This window comes from Capra hircus, chromosome 19, assembly GCF_001704415.2.
Source record: "Capra hircus breed San Clemente chromosome 19, ASM170441v1, whole genome shotgun sequence".
NCBI lineage: Eukaryota > Metazoa > Chordata > Mammalia > Artiodactyla > Bovidae > Capra > Capra hircus.
The window spans coordinates 21,035,156-21,058,070 of NC_030826.1; the positions used below are offsets into that span (position 1 = coordinate 21,035,156).

The 22,915-nt window shown below is 40.2% G+C and overlaps 1 protein-coding gene across 1 annotated transcript in view; it reads left to right on the forward strand.

Moving 5' to 3' along the window:
• Positions 1-14,897, forward strand: part of EFCAB5 (EF-hand calcium binding domain 5) — a 94,973-nt gene extending 80,076 nt beyond the window's left edge. Inside the window, exons 19-23 of the mRNA XM_018063990.1 lie at positions 730-833; positions 4,468-4,721; positions 6,107-6,384; positions 6,771-6,867; positions 14,354-14,897. Of these exons, the coding sequence (XP_017919479.1) occupies positions 730-833; positions 4,468-4,721; positions 6,107-6,384; positions 6,771-6,867; positions 14,354-14,544 (924 nt within the window). The 3' untranslated portion in view covers positions 14,545-14,897. The remainder of the gene's footprint in view (positions 1-729; positions 834-4,467; positions 4,722-6,106; positions 6,385-6,770; positions 6,868-14,353) is intronic.

A 22,915-nucleotide genomic window follows, 5' to 3' on the forward strand; every position in this document is an offset into this window, starting at 1 on the left:
TTATAAACACAATTAATTGCCATATATCTGGCAGAGAATAACAGTGTTATATAAAAATCAGTGGGATTTTGAAAATCCAAAAGAAAAATAAGCAGAAGACAATTTTATTTTTTAAAAAACCTCGTGCAAATGGTCAACAAACATAGGAAAAATGTTCATTTGTTCTCATAATGAAATACAAATCTAAGTAAAAGATAATTTCTCACCTACTGAATTGAAAAACATTTTTTAAACTGTAATTTGAAATGTCTGTTAGATATCTAAGTGGAGATATTGAACAGGCAGTTGGATATATGAGCTTAGCATTTGGGGGAAATCCAGGCTGGTAAGTAAATTATATTTAAAACCGTTCAACTGGTTACACAACACTGTGAATGTCTCTAATCCCACTGAATAGCACATTTATGAATGGCAAAAATAATAATATTATGCTGCATATATTTTACCAAAACAACCCAAAACAAAACATAAACCATGAGACTGGTTGGGAAGACCAATAGAATGAATCAGTCTAGGGAAAAAAAGTTCTGAGGCCCAAACCTAGAAGCCTGCCAAGTGTTTGGCATCACTGTGGCTCAAAATTATATTGACCTTGACCTATAACTTGAAAAACATTTTATATTGCCTAAGTTTTTTAAATTTTTTTCTATTTATTTGTCCCCAAAGTCTCAATGAAAGCATGAAGTTTAAGCACTCCTCTCTGTAATGAAATTTCTACCTCTTTTCAAGGATTCAGACTATGTTTTACGAAATATGATGGTCACAGGGCAGCAGGGTCTAACAGAAATCCACAAGAATCCCTCTGTCGTCTTTAGGAAGACATGCATCTTCAGGTATGGGACATACCTCACCACCTGTTTTGTTTGACTGCCAGCTTCTGCTTCTTATGAATATAATGGCTCTCATTCTGATTGGACTTTAAAGGAAAATTACTGTAGACCTTTGTCTGCCTGGATCCTTTCCCCCTTAAGTTCTTTTTAAAACAGATTTCAATTTAGTGTTTTATTTTTTTATAATTTTCTTATTAACACAGAATTAACAAAAACCCACCATGGTTATGAAAAATACACCCACATCACTAATCAGAGCTCATCCTCTTAATGTTAGCTAGCCTGCGGACATTTGCTTTTCTTTTTTCTTAACTTAAAAAAGACAAGCTGGTGCAAAGATGGGGAGGAGACAGAGAATGTTGCCTTTAATAAGTACCCAGTTCTAGATTACCTTGAATGACTCTCATGTGTGAAATGCAAAGAATGTTATTAAACTACTGCAAAAACAGATCTTAACTAGAATACACCTGCTTAACTAGAATACACTGCTTCTTAGAGGATCAGAATAGTTGAATAGGCAGTAACCTATCTCAGGCTAGTAGGCAATTTGACATTTAAGTACCTATGTTAATTCAATTTCAGTTTGGCCTCATACCAGAATGTTCATTCAGTTTTAAGTTCCTTTCCATATAGTTATTCCTTGTCCTGGTTAAGAGTTTTACAAGAGTCCTTCTAACACCCAGACTTACAACCCTGGATTCCTGTGTATAACTTAGAGCAGGTGCCTTTTGAGGAACTCTGTTGACCAAGGAAGCTTAGCATGATGCCTCACTACTATGGCTATCATGAAGACATGGCCCAGCTGCAGCAAGGGGTAGGTACAGCCAAACAAGGGCATAACCTTTCTATCATGACAGGATTGGTGTTATGAACTATAAACGTGCTTTTTTGGCCATACCCACAGCATGAAGGATCTTAGTTTCCCAACCAGAGATTGAACCCATGCCCCCATGCCCCTTGCAGTGGAAGCACAGAGTCCTAGCCACTGGACCACTAGGGAATTCCCTAAATGTTTTTTCTGAGGCCGTGCTAAGCACCAGCGTTTTTACAGATACCTAAAAGGAATGACATCTCAATATCATGTAGATGGGGAAAGGGGGAAAGAGATAAAAGGAGGTGTTTATACTTCCCGAGGGAAAGAAGGAGCTGCTACATTTCTATGAAAACCTCAGGTCCCTCAATGACACAGGTGCTGTCAGTGCCCTGCCCAAGTATCTTCTGCCAGGGGCTGCAGGTCCTGTTGCTAATAACTCACCCTGTAATTGTCCCTGGAGGAGCAAGGGGAGCCCCTCTCCAGGAGGGGCCTAAGAGCTCTGTAAACGCCTCCCCAACACACACCCAGAGCAGCTTAGAGCTTTGTTGTTGTTTAATTGCTAAGTCGTGTCTGATTCTTTGCGACCCTATGGACTCCAGCCTACCCAGCTACTCTGTCCATGGGATTCTGCAGGCAAGAGTATTGGAGTGGGTCGCCATTCCCTTCTCCAGGGGATCTTTCCAATCCAGGGTTGGAAAGCTTGTTTGCGTCTCCTGTATTGGCAGTCAGATTCTTTACCATTGAGCCTCCTGGGCAGCCTCTTAATGAGTAATATTTATAGAAGACATGAACTATGTTATGGTCCATGGGGAACTCTGCTTGACTCGTTTCTACATCCATGAGTCTGTATTTTTAGCTACTAATGGTGGGAGACAGCTGGCTATTCTTAGCATTCTGTAGTGACTCACAGATAGTGGAAACTCAACTGTTAGGTCAAGATGTATCTGTTTCTGCTTAGAGCTCTAATGAATGACAAAAGACCTCTCCCCTACTTCAAGGTAGGGCAGAGTGTGGGTGCAATTTGCCTTCCAAAGCTCCTTTTAGGATCAGGCTGAGGATAAACTTCACCTGAAATCACAGTTTTAAAAATATTTATTTATTTGGCTGCACCTGGTCTTAGTTGCAGCATGCAAACTCTTAGTCACTGTCATGCAGGATCTAGTTCTGTGACCGCGGATTGAACCAGGCCGCCTGCATTGGGAGTGCAGTCTTAGCCACTGGACCACCAAGGAAGTCCCTTAGCATCTTCCGATTCCCCATCCTGTTTGCCTCAGACCTTCAAAGGTTTCTCCCAAAAGCACTCCCTCAGTGAATAACTCACACATAGCATCCCTTTCTTAGGCTCCACTTCTAGAAAACCTGACCTAACACATTCATCCTTCTTTGAGCATTCAACCAAGACTTGTTGGACACTACATAAACAAAAAGTGAATACCCTCAGTTAAGGACAAGTCTATAGAAAAGACAGTAAGGCAGAATTGGACTTCCCTGGAGGTCCAGTGGCTAAGACTCAGCACTCTCAATGCAGGGGGCCTAGGTTCTTTCCCTAGTTAGGGAACTAGATCCTGCATGCTGCAACTAAAACCTGGCACAGCCAAATAAATAAAATTTTAAAAATAAGGCAAAGTGGATGGACATGGAACAGCAGACTTGTTCCAAATAGGAAAAGGGGTACATCAAGGCTGTATATTGTCACCCTGCTTATTTAACTTATATGCAGAGTACATCATGAGAAACGCTGGGCTGGATGAAGCAGAAGCTGGAATCAAGATTGCCGGGAGAAATATCAATAACCTCAGATGTGCAGATGATACCACCCTTATGGCAGAAAGTGAAGAAGAACTAAAGAGCCTCTTGATGAAAGTGAAAGAGGAAAGTGAAAAAGTTGGCTTAAAGCTCAACATTCAGAAAACTAAGATCATGGCATCTGGTCCCATCACTTCATGGCAAATAGATGGGGAAACCGTGGAAACAGTGGCATACTATTTTTGGGGGCTCCAAAATCACTGCAGATGGTGACTGCAGCCATGAAATTAAAAGATGCTTCCTCCTTGGAAGAAAAGCTATGACCAACCTAGACAGTATATTAAAAAGCAGAGACATTACTTTGCCAACAAAGTTCTGTCTAGTCAAGGCTATGGTTTTTCCAGTAGTCATGTATGGATGTGAGAGTTGGACTATAAAGAAAGCTGAACACTGAAGAATTGATGCTTTTGAATGGTGGTGTTGGAGAAGACTCTTGAGAGTCCCTTGGACTGCAAGGAGATCCCATCAGTCCATCCTAAAGGAAATCAGTCCTTAGTGTTCACTGGAAAGACTGATGTTGAAACTGAAACTCCAATACTTTGGCCACTTGCTGCAAAGAGCTGACTCATTTGAAAAGACCCTGATGCTGGGAAAGATTGAAGTCAGGAAGAGAAAGGGATGACAGAGGATAAGATGGTTAGATGGCATCACCAATTCAATGGACATAGTTTGAGTCAACTCTGGGAATTGGTGATGGACAGGGAAGCCTTTGGGTCCATGGTGTCGCAAAGAGTCGGACACGACTGAGCAACTGAACTGAACTGAGCTGGATGGAGTCTGACTCTGGTGCAGCTACTTTAGATCACAGGGGTCAGGGAGGGTTTCTCTGTGGGGAGCTGAGGGAGCTGTGTCCTGAGAATTTAAGGGGTGAAATGTGTCAGGCAGATGAAATAGCAACGAGCGCTATTGTGGCTTGAGTATAGTAGGCACAAGAGGTGTTCTAGTGTGTTTGGGTGGAATGTTGTGAACAGGCTTTTATTTTATACCCTCCTTATGTTTATTTGGTTTTGGTTTCAGAGATTTCCTCTTTAAGTGCACAGACAGTTCAGAAGTTGTTTTGGCTTCTATCTGTGGAGAAAACCACATCGTAGTTCCACTTCGTGAGAGAACAGGAGAAGCTTTGGGAGTTCTCGATGTTAACATTGGCAAGAGTAAGATGTTGTTGTATCGAGAGTTTAAAGATCTACAGAAAATGCTGAAGGTGATCCAGCTTGCCTGCAGTGAAATACTGGGTGAATTATCTGGAGAAATAAAGAAAAACTGTATCCTAGGTATTGTGAATGCGGCACCTGTCTGAATTCATAGATTTAATAAGTTTAGGGGAAATCAGACGATACAATGAAGGATGCATTTTCTAAAATGAATTGTTGCAAAATACAGATCTTTCCACATGGAAGGATTTCCTTCATGCAGTTTTGGACTGATTAGTCTGGCCTATACGTTAGAGCAAAGCGTAAGGAATCACATTTTCTTGCCTAGCGTCATGGTTTTAGAGCTGAAGGACTCATAATGGCAATATAGAAATAGCATTTACTAAATGCCACATCATGTGTCAAACACTTTAAATATGGTATTTCCATTAGTCCTTACCATGACTCTAGGAGGTGAATGGTGATTATTTCATTTTACAGACAAGGGAAATAGAGTTCAGAGAAACACACCCACTTGTACCAAATCACACAGTTAACAAGTGGTAAAGGCTGGATTTGCACCCCAGTTTGGGTGCTCTTTCCACCACAATGTGCTTGCATGCTCAGTTGTGTCTGACTCTTTTGTGATCCCAACCTGCTCTGTCCATGGGATTATGCTGGCAAGAACACTGAAGTGGGTTGCCATTTCCTCCTCCAGGAGATCTTCCTGACCCAGGGATCAAACCTGTGGCTCTTGAATGGCAAGTGGATTCTTTAGCACTGGGCCACTTGGGAAGCCCTCACAGCATTAACCCACAGGAACATCTCATTTTACAGAGAGAGGAGCTAAGGCCTGTCAAAGTAAAGGTCCAAGAGCAAGCTACTGCAGAGCGGAGAACAGACCCCAGTCCTTGCAATTCCACCTCCACCAGGCTACTCTTACCACAAAATCAGTGTAGGCAGAAGGGAGGGAAGAAGAAAGCATGGAATCCTTTCACTACCAAGATTGGAATAAATAGGATTAGTAGAGTAACACTGTTGGATAAAGCTGAAACACTTCTAGCCATTACACAGTGTGGGATAAAAGGGAAAAATAAAGGAAAATTCATATCTTTTGAGCATCCACTATGTGTAAGACCTGGGACTAAGCACTTTTCCATATACCATCTCCTGTTAATTTCCACAGCTCAACGGGAAATTAGGGATCAACTCTTCTCATAGAAAATGAAAAGGGGGCTCAGAGAGACAACTGAACTAATAAGGGTGAAAGTGGGTTTCAAACCAAGGTTCAGCTCCAAATAAAGGTTTCACCTTTTCTCAAAGCCTCTGCCTGTGAACCCCACAGGCGTGATTCCATTTTTGCCTTTTGATTTCTTGACTAGAGAAACTAAGATTGTTTAACGCTGTAGGAAATAGTCTTTTTTCCCTAAAAAGAAAACAAAGGTTTGCTATATTACGTTCAGAATCCCGTGAAAAAGTAATACATGTTCTGAGCAGCCGTGTGGGATGTCTTTCTGTTATTCTAGAGATTGAAAGTGTGGGAGAAGTCCAGCGGGCCGGCGTTCTCTTCTTCAGAGTCATGCTACAGGAGCTACAGGAGTGCCTCGGGCTACTTACATCCTCGGACTTTGTGTCACTGTTGCTGTATGATTATGACTCCCTGGCAGTGGGCAAAGCAGACAGCCAGTCCCCGGATGTGAAAGCCAACATAAAATTAGTACAAGACATCCTGAAAGGGATTATCATGTTCTTTCATCCAGAGTTGAAATCAAGTGACTTAGAAAGTTGGGATCACTGTAAACTGGTAAGTTTCATTAAAAAAACAACAACAACAACTCTTTATTGAAGAATAACCTACACGAGTTTAGATATACAAATCTTAATTGCACAAATCCTTGATGCACAAATCCTTGATACACAAAGGCAAGAATTTTTACACAATGAGGCACCTAGAACAAGAAACAGAACATGCGTGGCATCCCCAAAGCCTTCCTTTTTACCCTCCCTCATCACCAGCCTCATACACATACACACTCTCTCACACCCCGAGGGTAACCAGAATCCTGATGTCTAACACCATAGGTTGATTTTGCCTGTTTCAAAGTGTGCATAAACGGAATTGTGTAAACTTAGGAATCAGGCACTCTCCTTCCACTTGATGATTCCATGATTTTTGTTCTTTGTTTACAGTACGTAAACCAACAGTTAGTCGAAAATATTTGTGACTTTGATCCAACTGCTATGGAACTGAAAGTTAATTTAAAGCTCATTGTTGAATACTTTGAAGGTAAATTTCCACTTAATTATAGTCTAAATCTATACCAACAGCAACAAAATACAGTTGCAATCCAGAGATGTTTATTAGAATAGAATAGAATTTTAATAGAATAAAGTGGCTCAGGGTGCAGTGCATGTGTGCTCAGTCGTGTCAGGTTATTTGGAACCCCATGGCCTGTAGCCCACCAGGCTCCTCTGTCCATGGAATTCTCCAGGCAAGAATACTGGAGTGGATTGCCATTTCCTACTCCAGGGGGTCTTCCCAGCTCAGGGCTCGAACCCACATCTCCTGCACTGGCAGGCAGATTCTTTACCACTGAGCCACCTGGAAGCCCCAAAGCCCCCGAAATTCAATTTTTAGAGGAAAATAGTTCTGATTGTAGTCTTCTAAAAGGAAGGGCATTGTCTATAATCGATTGCAATCCCCATAGTGACTGTCTGTGCCACGCACAGGAGAATTCAGAAGCACCTCTATCTCCCACTGACTGACTCCATATTCAAAATTCTTTTAAAAACAAAAACAAAAGCAAATGGGGGCTGCAGTAAGGCTAGAAGCCGAGTTTGTTAAGCGAAAAGGCAACTATGATCTTTAGTTTCCATGAAGAACCAAATAAAACAATAGAGCATGAGTCTTTACAGACTAGTAATGTAGACTTTTTGGAAGGAGGAGCATCAGCAGGTGGTTAAGACTCTGCTTTCCCAGTGCAGGGGGCATGGGTTCCATCACTGGTCAGGGAACGAAGATCTCACATGCTGTAAATATACATGCACAAGCACACATTCCTCCGTGTGGGTGTGTTATCCCACCAGAGACCTGAGGCTGTTTACGTGAATGGAACAGTAAACGATGAACTTATTCTTTCTTAAAAAAAAAAAAAAAAAGATTTAAAACTGATCATTGATTGGGGAAATGGCTCTGTAAAAATCCCTCACTAAGCCTTCTCTCCCTCTCCCCCATTCTCTTTGGACCCTCCAGACAAAGGGTTTCTGACTTCTGGAACACATATAGTAGACAGAGAGGCTCGGAACCAGATTCCTAGGACAAGAGATAGGAAAAGGCCACCCAGAGGAAGACAGCCCACACTCCTCAGGTGGTCTGTGGCAGCGGCAGCATGTAGCACAGTGGAAGCAGGAAGCAGTGGGTGGATGAGAGAGAGAGATGTTCTGGCTTAGGAAGGAGAGGTACTCCCAGAAGTCTGGGAATGCTACACACGAGGTTCACATAGCAGTTAACATGAGTTAATGTGGACCAAGATTGGTGTGAGTGAAGACTAGAATTCCTGTCTGGAATGGCTGGTGGCTGATCCACAGGCACCTCTGCATTCCCAGTTGTTACAGTTCTCGCTGCTTTTAAGGGGTTGTTTAAGGAAAACAGGGGGCTTCCTTGGTGGCTCAGACGGTAAAGAATCTGCCTGCAATTCAGGGCACCTGGGTTCGATCCCTGGATCAGGATGTTCCCCAGGAGATGGGAGTGGCAGCCCACTCCAGTATTCTTGCCTTAAGAATTCCATGGACAGAGGAGCCGTGTGTAGTCCCTGGGGTTGCAAAGAGCTGGGCATGACTGAGCAGCTAACACTTTCACAGATGGGAACTCTGGCTAACTTCTTGAGGAAATGGCCCCATTGTCAGTAGAAATTTGGAAATTTCCAGGCTTGCTGTTGAAGTCTGAAGCCTTTTTGATTCTGTGCATGTGAATTGTTTTGTTTCTCTCCAGAAGCTATAGAATCACTGCTTTATCCCCACGACTGTGAAACTTCAAAATGATATATCTTTTTTAAAATTATTATATTTATTTTAATTGGAGGATACTTTCTTTACAGTATTGTGGTGGCTTTTGCCGTGCACCAACATGAATCACCCATGGGTGCACGTGTCTCCCCATCCTGAACCCTCCTCCCACCTGCCTCCCCATCCCATCCCTCTGGGTTGTTCCAGAGCACTGGCTTTGAATGCCCTGCTTCATGCATCGAGCTTGCACTGGTCATCTACTTTACATATGGTAATATACACGTTTCAATGCTCCTCTCAAGTCATCCCACCCTCGCTTTCTCCCACATAGTCCAAAAGCCTGTTCTTTACATCTGTGTTTCTTTTACTGCCTGGCATATAGGATCGTCATTACTGTCTTTCCAAATTCCATATATATACGTTAATACACTGTATTGGTGTTTCTCTTTCTGTCTTATTCACTCTGTGTAATAGGCTCCAGTTTCATCCACCTCATTAGAACTGACTCAAATGAGTTATTATAGCTCAGTACTATTCCATTGTGTATATATACCACACTTTCTTATCCATGCAGGTCTATTTTCGTCCATTGATCTGAACACTCTCTGGGTCTTTTCAATTGTGAAACGCAGGTCCTTACATCCTAATGATTTCCTCCCTGACATTAAGGTTGCTGCACATGGCTGTGCAGTTTGTGTACCGCACAAATGTACCCTGCTGAGGGGGTGGGGAGCTGAGATCTAACTAGGGTTCCGTTCATGAAACTGTGTGCTTCAGCTTACAGTTATGTCTGCTTGGAAGAGGGGCATCTCCTTCTTCACGCACTTTTTTCTGTTCACCAAGCTGTGTGCATTCATCCATCCACACAAAAATGACCTAGGGGTTAGAGGAGGCCCTGCCCTCCCTTTTCTGTGTTCCTTCTTTGGAACTCCTATTATTCAGACATGGGAAATCCTAGATTCAGCCTCCAAAATCCCTATAGTTTCTCTCCTATTTTCCATCTTCTTTGTTTCACTTTCTAGAGGTACATAGTCAAAGAGTTTGGAAGCCACTGCACAGAAGTATGAATTTTTGTAAAGATAAATTGCATTTAATTCAGTTCATCCATAATTTGATTTATAACTACATCATGAAAAAAAGTCAGTACAATGTGATACTGTATAGAAATTATGCTTCAACTGGAATAAGACTAATATGTTTGCAAGAACTCAGTTTGGCCTGGAACAAACTTCCACCCAAGGTTTGATAACTCAGGAAAAATTTTGGTTTTACCTCCTCATTTAACATGAACTCTTGCCCAACAAACTGGAAGCAGCACTCTGCAGTACCTTCAGGACCACAGTAAATTACTGAGATATTAAGTCCCTGACTGTCATGGAAAATAAGAATTCTCCTACCTACACAAAAACTGATTGAAACTGATACACATATACCCTTTTAAGTACGATGTTGCATGGACCTTCAGCTCATCGTATGTGGCAGTAATGTTAAGAGGTGGTAGAGGGTGTGTGAAACAGTAGAAATAAAAGAACCAAAATTAAGAGAACTAATGATGAAGAGAAGAGCATTCAATAAATACTGCTTAGAGCTTCCCTGGTGGCTCAGTGGTATAGAGTCTGCCTGCCAGTGTAGAAGACATGGGTTCAATCCCTGATCTGGGAAAATTACACATGCCAGGGAGTAGCTGAGCCCATGCACCACAGCTATTGAGACTGTGCTCTGCAACAAGAGAAGCCACTGCAATGAGAAGCCTGGGTGCCCAACTAGAGAGCAGCCTCAGCTCCCTGCGACTAGAGAAAGACCAAGCAGCAGCAAAGACCCAGCACCGCCAAAAAGCAAGAAAATAAATGAAAAATTTAAAAAAAAGAAATACTGCTCACTGATCTTGGGTTAGTTGTTCGTTGAAAGGAGCAGCTACACATTAACTTTGAACTTGAAGCTTAAGAACTTTATTCTTTTTTGCTTCGCACATCTTTCTAATTGTCTATCATTCCCAAAGCTTTTAACTTAATCTAATGTTAAAGCAGAGATTCATAAAATGGAATTTTAATTAGAAATATCTTAAAATGACCCAATGTTTTCAGCAGAATGATTTCCTATATAATTAAAAGTTTGATTAAGCTAGAATCTACAAAAAAAATCATAAAATGTTTTTGAATTAATCGGTTCATAAACAGATTCAAATGTTGAGCCAGCAATTTTTTTTAACTCAGATATATTCAAATAATTTACTATAACCTTTACCAAGGAAGAATTACTCTATCTGTGCACACCGGCTCTCTGCCGAAATGCAGAGCTGGCATTTATCCACCACAAGAGGGCAGTAACACTCAACCGTTGTTAATAGGAAACCCGCGGACCGATGGAGGCTCCCTTCAATAGAGGAATCATTAGACCCAGTTGTTAAACCATAAATCTCTCAGTGGAACAGGGCACGGAAACAGGAACCTTCGCCCAGACAGGTTCGGAGCTTCTGTCCCTGGTAACAATAAGACAGGAATTAAGCAACAGGGGCTTGTGAAATGGAGCGACTTCGCCCCCCATCCTCACGTCCTTAAATCACCATGGAGATGGCCTACTAGCTTAATAATGGCTGCAGATAGAGGTCTGTTCATTTGGATGTCAGATAAGAACACTGGCAGGCGTCAGTGCAACAGAGCTCTTAATGGGGATTTGGAAAAGGCAGAATAAAGGCTGTGAGGAGCAGCAGAGCTGTTATATCTCAGAAAATTAGTCAGGACTGGTTTTAGAAGTGTTCTAGGGTGTACTTAATTCAGATTTGTAACACTGGAACATAATGATAAAGTAATTTTTTCAGCCTATAGCATTAACTTTTAAAGCTTCCAGGAAGTTAATTAATACAAAAAGGGATCAAGTATGACCAATGCATCTCAATATTTTACGTATGTGTGTTAATTGGTCTAGTGTTACTCATATGATATGAATCAGGTATTTTTTAGGTGCTCTCCTGTCTGACATCTGCTTTCATTTTTATTCATAATTGTCACTGTTACTGAGCTATAATCTGAAAAGACTTCAATATTTGAAAAGCCTAACTTAATTATTCCACAATTTAATATTGTTTCAATCAACATTTATTAAACACTTACAACTGAGAAAAAAGACAGTGCTTCTGTGTGTGTGTGTTAAAAGAGGAAACTTTAGAAAATTGTACTCACGTTTTACACAGTGAGCATGAAATAAAAATTGACATTTGAGTATGTTTTCCATATTTTATGTGCCTTTCCTGTTCCACATTGTACCTTTTGTGGTAGTGATACCTTGAGAACCATAGAAAATCTTAACCTAATTCAGGGAAACTTGTCCCTTCACATTGATAGAAGACAAGGAAATATATTCTGTTTTGTCATCCTAATGGACAACCATGAGTGACATAATTGTCATTGTTATTAATGAGCTATTGGATAGAAGACAATATTTAAAATCTCTTAATCAATTATGTGTATACATGTGTGCTCAATCGTGTCTGACCCTTTGCGACCCCATGGACTGTAGCACACCAGGCTCCTCTGTCCATGGAATTTTCCACACAAGAATACTGGAGGGGTTACCATTTCCTACTCCAGAGGATCTTCCCTACCCAGGGATCGAACCCGTGTCTGTTGCATCTCCAAAATCGGCAGGTGGATTCTTTACCACTACATCACCTGGGAAGCCTTCTTATTTGACTATAAATATCATGTAATGGTTTGATTCAAGTCAAATCAATAAACATTTATTGGGTTAGGAACTGTATTAGCCACTAGAAGTAACAAAAAAGTTCAACATAGGCCTGAGGGTAGAAGGGACCTGAAAGAATGAAGATTTTTTTTTGAGCAACTACTCTTTGACAGGTTTTTGCATGTCTTTCCTCTTTAATCCCCATAACAATTCTGAGGTATCTGTTTTGTGGAAGAAGAAACAGGCTCGAGGCAATTAAGTGACTTTTCCAGGTCACAAAACTAGTTGGAGTAGAGCCAAGATTAGAACCCAGATCTGTTTCACTTTAAGTATGTTTTCTTTCCATTGGACCATTCTATTTGAATAGTCATTGACTGACTGACTCCTGAGAAAAAGTAATTTAAAAAAATTTTTATTTATCCTTTGTTGTCCTGGTCTTCCTTGCTGTGCGTGGGCATTCTCTACTTGTGGTGAGTGGGGAATACTCTTTGTTGAGGTGCACAGACCTCTCACTGCAGTGATTTCTTTTGTTGCGGAGCACATGGGCTACAGTAGTTTTAGCTCCTGGACTTTAGTTGCTCCATGGCACGTGGGATCTCCCTGGATCAGGGATGGAAACCATGTCCCCTGCATGGTAGGTGGACTTCTCCACTGTACCACTAGGGACGTTCCAAAAGTAATTTTTAAAAAATAGTTTGCAGTTTAACAAATGAAATATTTTGGTGTGCAGTGATTATAGCTTTAAAAATAATTTTTAATTAGGAAATATTTCAAACATAGAGGTTAGAGACTAATACCTGTGTAGTCATTACAGACCCATAGTCTTAATATGTTTTTGAGCCAGACTTTTTTTAAAGAAAGAAAACATTACAGGAACAGTTGAGAATTTCTATGTTCCTCCCATATCTCATTCTCTTCTTCTCTTCCCTAGAGCTAATACTATTATGAATTTGGTAGTTTCATGCATGATTTCTACTTTTACTACATGCCCATGAATCCATAAACAATATATTATTATTTTGCAGGTTTAAAAATGGTTTTTAACTGTATCCAAAAGAACATATTATTATACAGCTTACTTTTTGTTCTCAACAGTATGTTTTTAAAAACAGAGTTACTGCTGAGTCTTAGTTGTGGCATGTGGGATCTAGTTCCTTGACCAGGGATGGAATTCAAGCCCCTGGCATTGGGAGCTAGGAGTCTTAGCCACTGGACCACCAGGGAAGTTCCCTCAACAATATGTTTTTGAAATATCCACAATGACATATGTAGCTCAGCTTCAGTTCTTTGTTAAATGCTGCATGCTGCTGCTGCTGCTAAGTCGCTTCAGTCGTGTCTGACTCTGTGCGACTCCATAGAGGGCAGCCCACCAGGCTCCCCCTGCCCCTGGGATTCTCCAGGCAAGAACACTGGAGTGGGTTGCCATTTCCTTCTCCAAGGCATGAAAGTGAAAAGTGAAAGTGAAGTCACTCAGTCATGTCCGACTCTTAGCGACCCCATGGACCCATTTAGGAGCATCTAAATACATAAAGCAAATATTAACAGACCTAAAAAATATATAGCAGCATGATAATAGTAGAAAAATTTAATACCCTATTTTCATCAATGGATAGATCATCCAGATAATCAATAGGGAAACATCAGCCTTAAATAAAACATTAGACTAAATTTACTTAGCAGACATATACTAAATATTCTAACCAAATGCAGCAGAATTCACATTCTACTAAAGAGCACATAAAACATTCTCCAGGATAAGTCATTAAACAGGTCTTAAATTTGGTCATATTGAATATGTTAAATGCTGCATACGGTTCCATTATAGAGCTTTCCTGGTGGCTCAGATGGTAAAGAACTCACTTGGAATGCAGGAGACCCAGGTTTGAGCCCTGGGTTGAGATCCATTATAATGAATATACCAAAATTAATTTATCCATTTTCCTATAATTACATAAACAAGATTCTGCTATGGTTTTGACTCAAAATATATCTAATGAACTTTTGTCATAATTTTTCTTATATCTTAGTATTAAAATATATTTTAGTAATAAAAGTACAAAACTAACACTTTTTTTTTTTTGGTACAGATCATTCTCGAATTGAAGTATGGAAATTTGGTAATTCTGCCATCGAATGCTTATACCACTGGGCACACATCTGTTTAGCTCTCATAAAGCTAAACAAAAAATTAAGTAGTGCTATTTCACCCCCACTGCCATCAAAGACTGACTCCTATGTGTATGCAAAAATGCCAGGGGGAAGCTTGCCAGGGAAATGATAATGGAATTGCTACTGTATTTAGGGTATTTTTGTCATGTTCAGTTTTGCTTGTTAACTATAAAAATATTTTCAATTGGAAAGGAGTGCCACGTAGACATATTTTCCTCCTAGACCTTTACCTCAGCACTTTCTAAAACCTCCGAGGGAGAAATTTGATCTAAGAAAATTTCCAGTTAAGGTAGCCATAACCAAATGTATGTTATAGAATATATTTTAAAGTTTCTTTTTAGTTTTAGCATTTTATCTGCTGTGGGCCTATTGTGGTTGGTTGAGTGAGTTATTGTAATTCTTTTCAGGTACAAAGTAAAGAACAGACAAGTATTTAGGGGAAAATGGCAGTTTTTACATCAAAAGAGCACAGTTTTTACATCAAAAAAATATAATAAAGATTTTAAGCAATGGACTGGGAATTGTTTTTCTAATTTTTCAAAGGCTTTTATGAGCACCACATCCTCTCTGCTCCCATCTCCACTCCCTCACCCCCACTTACCCTAACAACTTTAAAAGTTATTTCAATAAATAGAAATTATGGGGAAATGTTTGCCCATGACTCATGCGAAAAAAAACCCTTTTTTTCCATAACAAAATCTTCATGAGTTCAAGAACTGCAGAATTTATATTTATTTAAATGTTATTACAGCAAACTTTACTGCCCTGTTGTGAGATTTCATCTTTGCAGTAAGATATCTGATGACAGAGTCCATTTTTAATAAAATTTTGGGAAATTAAACTTCATTTTCTTTATTTGGTTGACAAAATGTAATGCGTTCCAAACATCTTATAATTTGAGACTGGAGGTCCCTTTTTAACCTTCGGTGATAAGATGGCAGTGTTATTTACCAGCCCTCATCTCTTGGCTGGTCCCATGCCCAGTTTTAACCTGTAAGCCTGTTTCATATTTGGAAGTGAGCTTTTCAGGGCATTTGCTGCAACATTTCTAGGAACAATGTTCTTGAAGATATTAAACTGATAGCCACACACTCTGATGGCTTCAGAACAAGCTTTTAAGGGGTCCACTGTGAATACAAATAGCATTTTAGGCAGCAAGGAGGGAAAATTTTTGCAGACTGTGACCTGTTGATCCATCGTGATGGGTATTAGGTTATTAATAACTAAATGGCATGCAGCTTAATGATAACAAATATCACACATCTGCATGACATTTTAACTTGAAGTATTTTCACATCCTAGCTCATCTGATCCTCCCCAACCTGCAGGGTTGGCAGACTCAATATGATTATCCCCATTTCATAAAGGAGGAAATAAGCTCAAAGAGTGAGTTAGCTAGGTTACAATGAGTAAGGGGCACCCACGTGTCCTGTTGGGCTTCCCTGGTGGCTCAGAGGGTGAAGCATTTGCCCTCAATGCAGGAGAGCTGGGTTCGATCCCTGGGTCGGGAAGATCCCCTGGAGAAGGAAATGGTAACCCACTCCAGTACTCTTGCCTGGAAAATGCCATGGACAGAGGAGTCTGGTAGGCTACAGCCCATGGAATCGAAAAGAGTCGCGTAGGACTGAGCAACTTCACGTGTCGATTTCTGTTTTATTGCTCTTGGCAGTGCACTAGATATTTCATTAACACTTTCTAAACTTCACCAGGCTAACAATTGTGCTATCATTCTTTTGGGAATGACTTTATTTATTTTTAATCTATTTATTTGTTTGCTGCCCCAGGCCTTAGTTTTGGCATGTGGGATCTTGAGTTGCGACATGTGAACTTTTACTTGTAGCGCATGAGATCTAGTTCCCTGACCAAGGATTGAACCTGGGCCCCCTGTACTGGGAGTGTGGAGTCTTAGCCACTGGACCACCAGGCAAGTTCCTGGAAACTACTTTAACATTAAGCAACCAACAAGGCGGATTGCTTAAATTTATTTAACTATCATTCAAGTAAAATCCTATCCCTTGACACCAGATACTTATTTTTTTAGTGAAGAGGATGTTATTTGTACTTGACTAAAATTTAGATGTTGATTTATGGTTAAATCTATTTATTTGACTCAATAGATTTATTAATTTACTTATATTTACATATACTTCAGAAGTTCAGACTTGATTAACTGGTTATTTTTTTAGATTTCTCTACAGCTTATAGGTAACAATGACACTGCATACTGAAGACCTTCCATATCACTTTCTTTTATATTAATAATTACAGCTTTTCATGGTCCAGGAACAAAATAAATGTTTCAAGACAATGATATTGGAATTCAACTGGAAACTCCTATTGGCCCTTTTAACAGCTTTATTGAAATATAACACATATACTATACAATTCACATACTTAAAGTGTATAACTAAATGGTTTTCAGTATATTCACATAATTGTGGAACTATTCACAACAATTTCAGATTTTCATCACCCCCATAAAAAACTCCATACCTTTAGCAATACTCCCCATTTTTCTCACTCCAGTCTTAGGAAACTACAAATCTTGTTTTTCCTATGGGTTTGTCTATTCTGGATATTTTATATAAAAAGAATTATATGTGGTCTCCTGAGACTGACTTCCCATTCCTTCCTAATCTAAATGTGATCAAGCAACCAGTAGCTCTTAACTTCTACAGACATTCTCAATTACTGACTCAGAAGACCCTTTGCAGGTAATTTAGGGACTTTTCATCCCTCTTCTGTAAGGTTTTTATGCAATGCCACTCCACCTAACCCCACCCTGCATGCGTGCTAAGTCGCTTTAATCGTGTCTGACTGTGTTACCCTATGAACCACAGCCTTCCAGGCTCCTCTGTCCATGGAATTCTCCAGGCAAGAATACTGGAGTGCGTTGCCCGCCTCCAGACCTTCCTGACCCAGGGGTTGAACCCATGTCGGTTATGTCTCCTGTATTAGGCAGGCAGGTTCTTTACCACTAGCAGCACCTGGGAAGCCCTAACCCCACCCTGCATCATCCTTAACTCTATGTTCCTGCTCTCCCCCACATGATCTTATTATAAAGACCTCAACAGACAAGCTCAATTAATTAAATATTGCCTATTTCTCTCTCCTGTAGGTACTGTAATTCCCCTTGGTGGGTGCTCCATCTCCTAGTTATCACCCTATTTTTCCTTTGCTCAGTCTACTGCCTGAGCTTAAACTGTCCTGCCCACAAATCATAACTGGTGAAACACTCGAGGTGGCCAAGTTTCGTTCCATATGACCCTGATTCTGTAGCCACAGCTGTTTGAATTGGGGTTGACCACTTGCCAAAGGGAGACCAATTTGTGAAATAGTCTAATATAAAAAGCACCCAAACCATTGACAAACCAAACTGGGAAATAGCAATAGAGTAGCGTCTAGAAGGGTATTTTTTAGAGAAGCCAAAAATGTCACGATAGGCCTTAAACAAATTGAAGCATGCTGCCATCCAGACACCACAAGTTAGCCGAACATGTAGGTTGACTCTTGAGCAACACAGGAGTTAGGGGTGAACCACCCAATGTACAGTCAAAAATGCACATACAACTTTGGTCAGCCTTCTGCCTCTGGGTATTCAACTAACCATGGATCTGTAGTTATCTAGCATGTATTTATTGAAAAAAAAAATCCATATGTGAGTAGAGCCAAGAAGTTCAAACCTGTTGTTCTAGAGTCAACTGTAGTCAGTTAGGGAAGAGTGGGCACAAAAGGAAGCAGAGAATGAAAGAGTAGGGATAAGTAATACTAGTGTCAATGGCACCCCACTCCAGTACTCTTGCCTGGAAAATCCCATGGACGGAGGAGCCTGGTAGGCGGCAGTCCATGGGGTCGCTAAGAGTCGGACACGACTGAGCGACTTTACTTTCACTTTTCACTTTCGTGCATTGGAGAAGGCAATGGCAACCCACTCCAGTGTTCTTGCCTGGAGAATCCCAGGGACGGGGGAGCCTGGTGGGCTGCCATCTATGGGGTCGCACAGAGTCAGACACGACTGAAGCAGCTTAGCAGCAGCAGCAGCAGCAGTGTCAAAAAGTTAAATCAAGATCCTTAAGTTTGGGTGCTGAGGGTCCTACAGTGGTCTCGCATCCAAGTCTAGTTGACTGTTCTGTGCTTGAAATCTTATCTCTGCAAGTCTAAGACAGAATTCTCTGTTGTGTAACAGAAGTATGGGAGTGATGATGCTGCCTTTTACTGGCTTACTCTGCTTCTGTCATTACAACTTCTCCCATTAAAGATCCCAAATACAGGTTCAAAATATTAGAAGACTTCTTCAAGTCTCAGATCCACTGTAGCAACTACCAGCCTTGCTGCAAACCAGGCCAAGTAATTGAAGAACTCAAACTGTCTGCAACACTGAGAAATCAGCCCTCTAGCTTTGGGAAAATCTCACAACTGCTTCATTACAACAGCCTGTAGGCAATAGGAGAATACAGAATCCAACATTCCAATTTAGAAGTTCAAATTATATAGGATATTGAGCCTATAATTTTGTGTAACTAATTCTCCACTCATTCTCTTTAAGAAGCAGATAGCCCAGGCGGGGGGTGGGGGGAGGCTTTATTATTTACCCTTTACTGATTCTTTTTATTTTAAGCAAAGTAACACATGCTCATAGTTTAAAGAATCCTCTGTCATACAAGGTCTGTCAAAACCAGAGCATTTCCCAGCTCCACCTTACCCCTATTTTCCTTGCTTCTGAGTCAACTATTTTCAATTCTTTTAGCTCGAGTTAATAAACAGTACAAGCTAAATCTAGCCAGTTTCCTGTCATGATACAGTTTTATTGGAAAAGTCATGCCCAAATTGTGACTTCTCTCATACCCCTGGGCAGAGTTGAGTAGCTGCCAGAGACCTCTGAGCCATAAAATCTAAAGATTTACTATTTGACCTTTTGCACAAAAAGTTTGCCAACCTGTTTTGGCTGTAGTTTTGACATGCACCTCCATGTTGCAATATAACATGCCATGTGGCATGTGTTTTTTTTTTTCCCCTCTGAATTAGGCAGTATTTATTAACCTCCCAGAATCCAATAGAGATTTAGCTCCTTCCTGAGCGTGTGCATCCCCCCACATACACACTTCCTACTCCTTCATTCTTCCCAACTACCTTGTAATTTAATCAGAATAGCTGCTTATTCACTATCATGATCATGTATGCTTATTTAGGATGTAGCCATGTAGTAAGTTATTATTTTTCTTTTCATGTTGACACATTTATTATATAAAGGATATGATATAAAGTATACATGTGAACAACCAGATAGAGATATATAGGTGAGGTCAGGAAGGGTATTTCTGTCCTCAAGTTGGGGTGCACCATCCTCACGGCAGGCGGCTATTTTCACCAACCCAGCAGTCTCAGAATTCCATATATTGGGTTTTCTTAATGGACACTTCATTATGTAGGCAAGAACAATCATTAATTTGGTTTAAAAGCCCTCTCCCCTTCCCTGAGGATAGGATGCGAAAGAAAATTCCAAGCTTCTAATTATGGTGTGGTCTTTCTGGTGATAAGCTCCCATCTGATGCTATCCAGGGTTACCTCATTGAAACAAAAACCCTATCACCCAGAGAACCAGGGACCAGGGTCAAAGATCAAATATCAAAACAGAAGTTGCTCTTCGTGCTTTTATTACTCAGGAAATCACAAGGGTGTTAGGAGATCTGTACCAGGAATCAGGGGCAGAAAGCAATATATGTTTCTTTTTTTTTTTTCATTTTTATTTTTGGCTGCACTGGGTCTTCATTGCTGTACATGGGCTTTCTCTAGTTGCATGGTGAGTGGGGGCTACTCTTTAGTTACAGTGCATAGGTTTCTCATCACAGTGGCTTCTCTTGCTGTGGAGCAAGGCTCTAGGGCCCTGGGGCTTCAGCAATTGCAGTGTGTATGCTCAGTAGTTGTGGCGTTTGCTTAGCTGCCCCGTGGCATGTGGGATCTTCCCAGACCAGGGGTTGAACCTGTGTACCCTACACTGACAGGTGGATTCTCAACCACTGGACCACCAGAGAAGTCCATATATGTGTGTGTATATATATCCTTTTATTACACTGTGCCCCAAGATTTCATATCTGGCTTCTGTCTGGCCTTACCCTAATCACTTTGAGCGGGAAAAAAAGACATTCAGCACATTCCTATATGCAAAGTTATATAATTCCTATAATAGTATGTTTCAGCATTAATTCATTTAAAAGAGTGGATCTTAAAGTGTGGTTTGTGGACTCCTGCAGGTCCCTAAAACACTTTTGGGATTTTCCAGGTCAAAACTATATTTCTAACAATGCTAGGAAATTATTTGCCTTTTTTCACTCTCATCCTCAGAACAGTGTGCAAGAGAACTTTTCAGAGGCTTCTTGATATGTGATGATGTCATTGTTCTGACAGTTAATAGAACATGTGTGGATTCTTTTAACTTTTTTCTTCCAGTTTTATTGATACAATTAATATACAGCACTGTGTAAGTTTATAGTGTTTAGCATATTGACATATACATTACGAAAAGATTACAGTAAATTTAGTGAACATCCATCATCTCCTAAATACAAAATAAAAACTATTTTTCCTTATGACGAGAACTCTTAGGATTTACTCTGTTAACAACTTTCATATACAGCAAGTCAATTATATTAATCATATTATACATTACATCCAAATACTTATTATCTGGAACTCTGTACCCTTTGACCATCTTCTAAAAAAAAATAATTATACTACACAAAGATACAAAGATCTACACAAAGATACAAAGACACAAGAAATGGTAAGCATGTGTAATAATATATTTTTCTTATTAAAAAAATATTTTTAAAGGGTAATTGTTTAAAGAAAAATAATAATTTATTGTGCATTTACAACACTGTTAGAAATAAAACTCATGACAAAATACAGCACAAAGTTTCAGAGAGGGAAATTGGAAATATATTTTTTTAAAGTTTTTGAGTGGTACATTGTTACTTGAAGATAGATTGTGATAAAGATGTATACTAGAAACCTTAAAGCAAAACCTTGCCAAAAAAAAAAAAAAATCTTAAGCTAAGTCGTAAAAATTTATTGATTAATCCAAAGTCAAGGGGAAGGTGGCAGAGGAGGGTACAAAGAACAGACAGGAAAAAGAAAAAACAAACTGCAACTACACTAATACTTACGTTAATGAAAACGTTCTAAATACCAACTTAAAAGGAAGAAATTGCCATACTAGATAAAAAGCAACACCCAACAATATGCTAGCAACAAGAAATCCACTTTATATTAAAAGTTAGGTATTATATAAAAAGACAAATCGATTAAAATAGGTTAAAAGGATGGGAAAACATATACTATGCTAAAAACCAATGCTGGTTATAAATACTAATATTAGATTAAGTAGATAAATAAATAAAGAGGGTCATTTCTTAATGGTATAGGGGTCAACATAAAAGGACACAACAACTCTAAATGTTTAAATATGTAGTAGGGAAAGTTAGTCGCTCAGTTACGTTCGACTCTGCTACCTCGAGGATGTAGCCCGCCAGGCTCCTCTGTCCATGTAATTCTCCAAGCAAGAATACCGGAGTGGGTAGCCATTCCCTTCTCCAAGGGATATTTCCCACCCAGAGATTGAAACTGGGTCTCCAACATTGCAGGCAGATTCTTTACCATTTGAGCCACCAGGGAAGCCCAAGTATCTAATAACAAAACTTCAAAACGCACAACTACACTTGGAGGTTTAAACGTCCTTCTGTCGGCAGTTTACAAGATCTCTTCAACTGCTGTACAACTAGTTTGGCATAGGCCGAGAAAGAGTGGGTTCACACGTGAAATGTGACTAAAATTTTTTTAATATCATGTATGATTTTACTTTCTATACCCAGTGGCACTATAGTATTGTTATTCATCACTACTGTCCAATAGTAATATATTTAGCGTGTGGATTTTCATCTTCTGTCAAGTTACCCTAAGCCAGGAATGGGTGCGTGCTTAGTCATGTCCGACCCTTTGCGATCCCCTGAACTGTAGCCCACCAGGTTGCTCTGTCCATGGAATTTTCCAGGCCAAGAACACTGGAGTGGGTTGCCATTTCCTCCTCCAGGGAATCTTTCCCACCCACGGATACTTACACTGAACACCTCAGGGGTTAAAAAAAAAACACTGCCTAGGGCAGTGGTTTTCAAACTTGAGTATCAGGATTATCTGGTGGACTTGTTAAAATTCAGATTTCTGGGCCCATCCCAGCGTTTCTGATTCCGTAGGAAGGGAACAGGGGCAAAATTTTCAATTTCTAACAAATTGCCGGGGGATGACAATTCCCGGGACCACACTCTTAGCCTAAAATTTTGTTATTCCTTTCTTACCACTGATTTCGAGGCAATCCGTCGGTTTTCAAACAATTCCCAGGGCTAAGGACTCCACTCCCAGCAATGCGGAAGTAACTCAAAGTCATACCCAGCAGCTAGGCGAGTTCTAGGCAGCCTAAAGCCCCG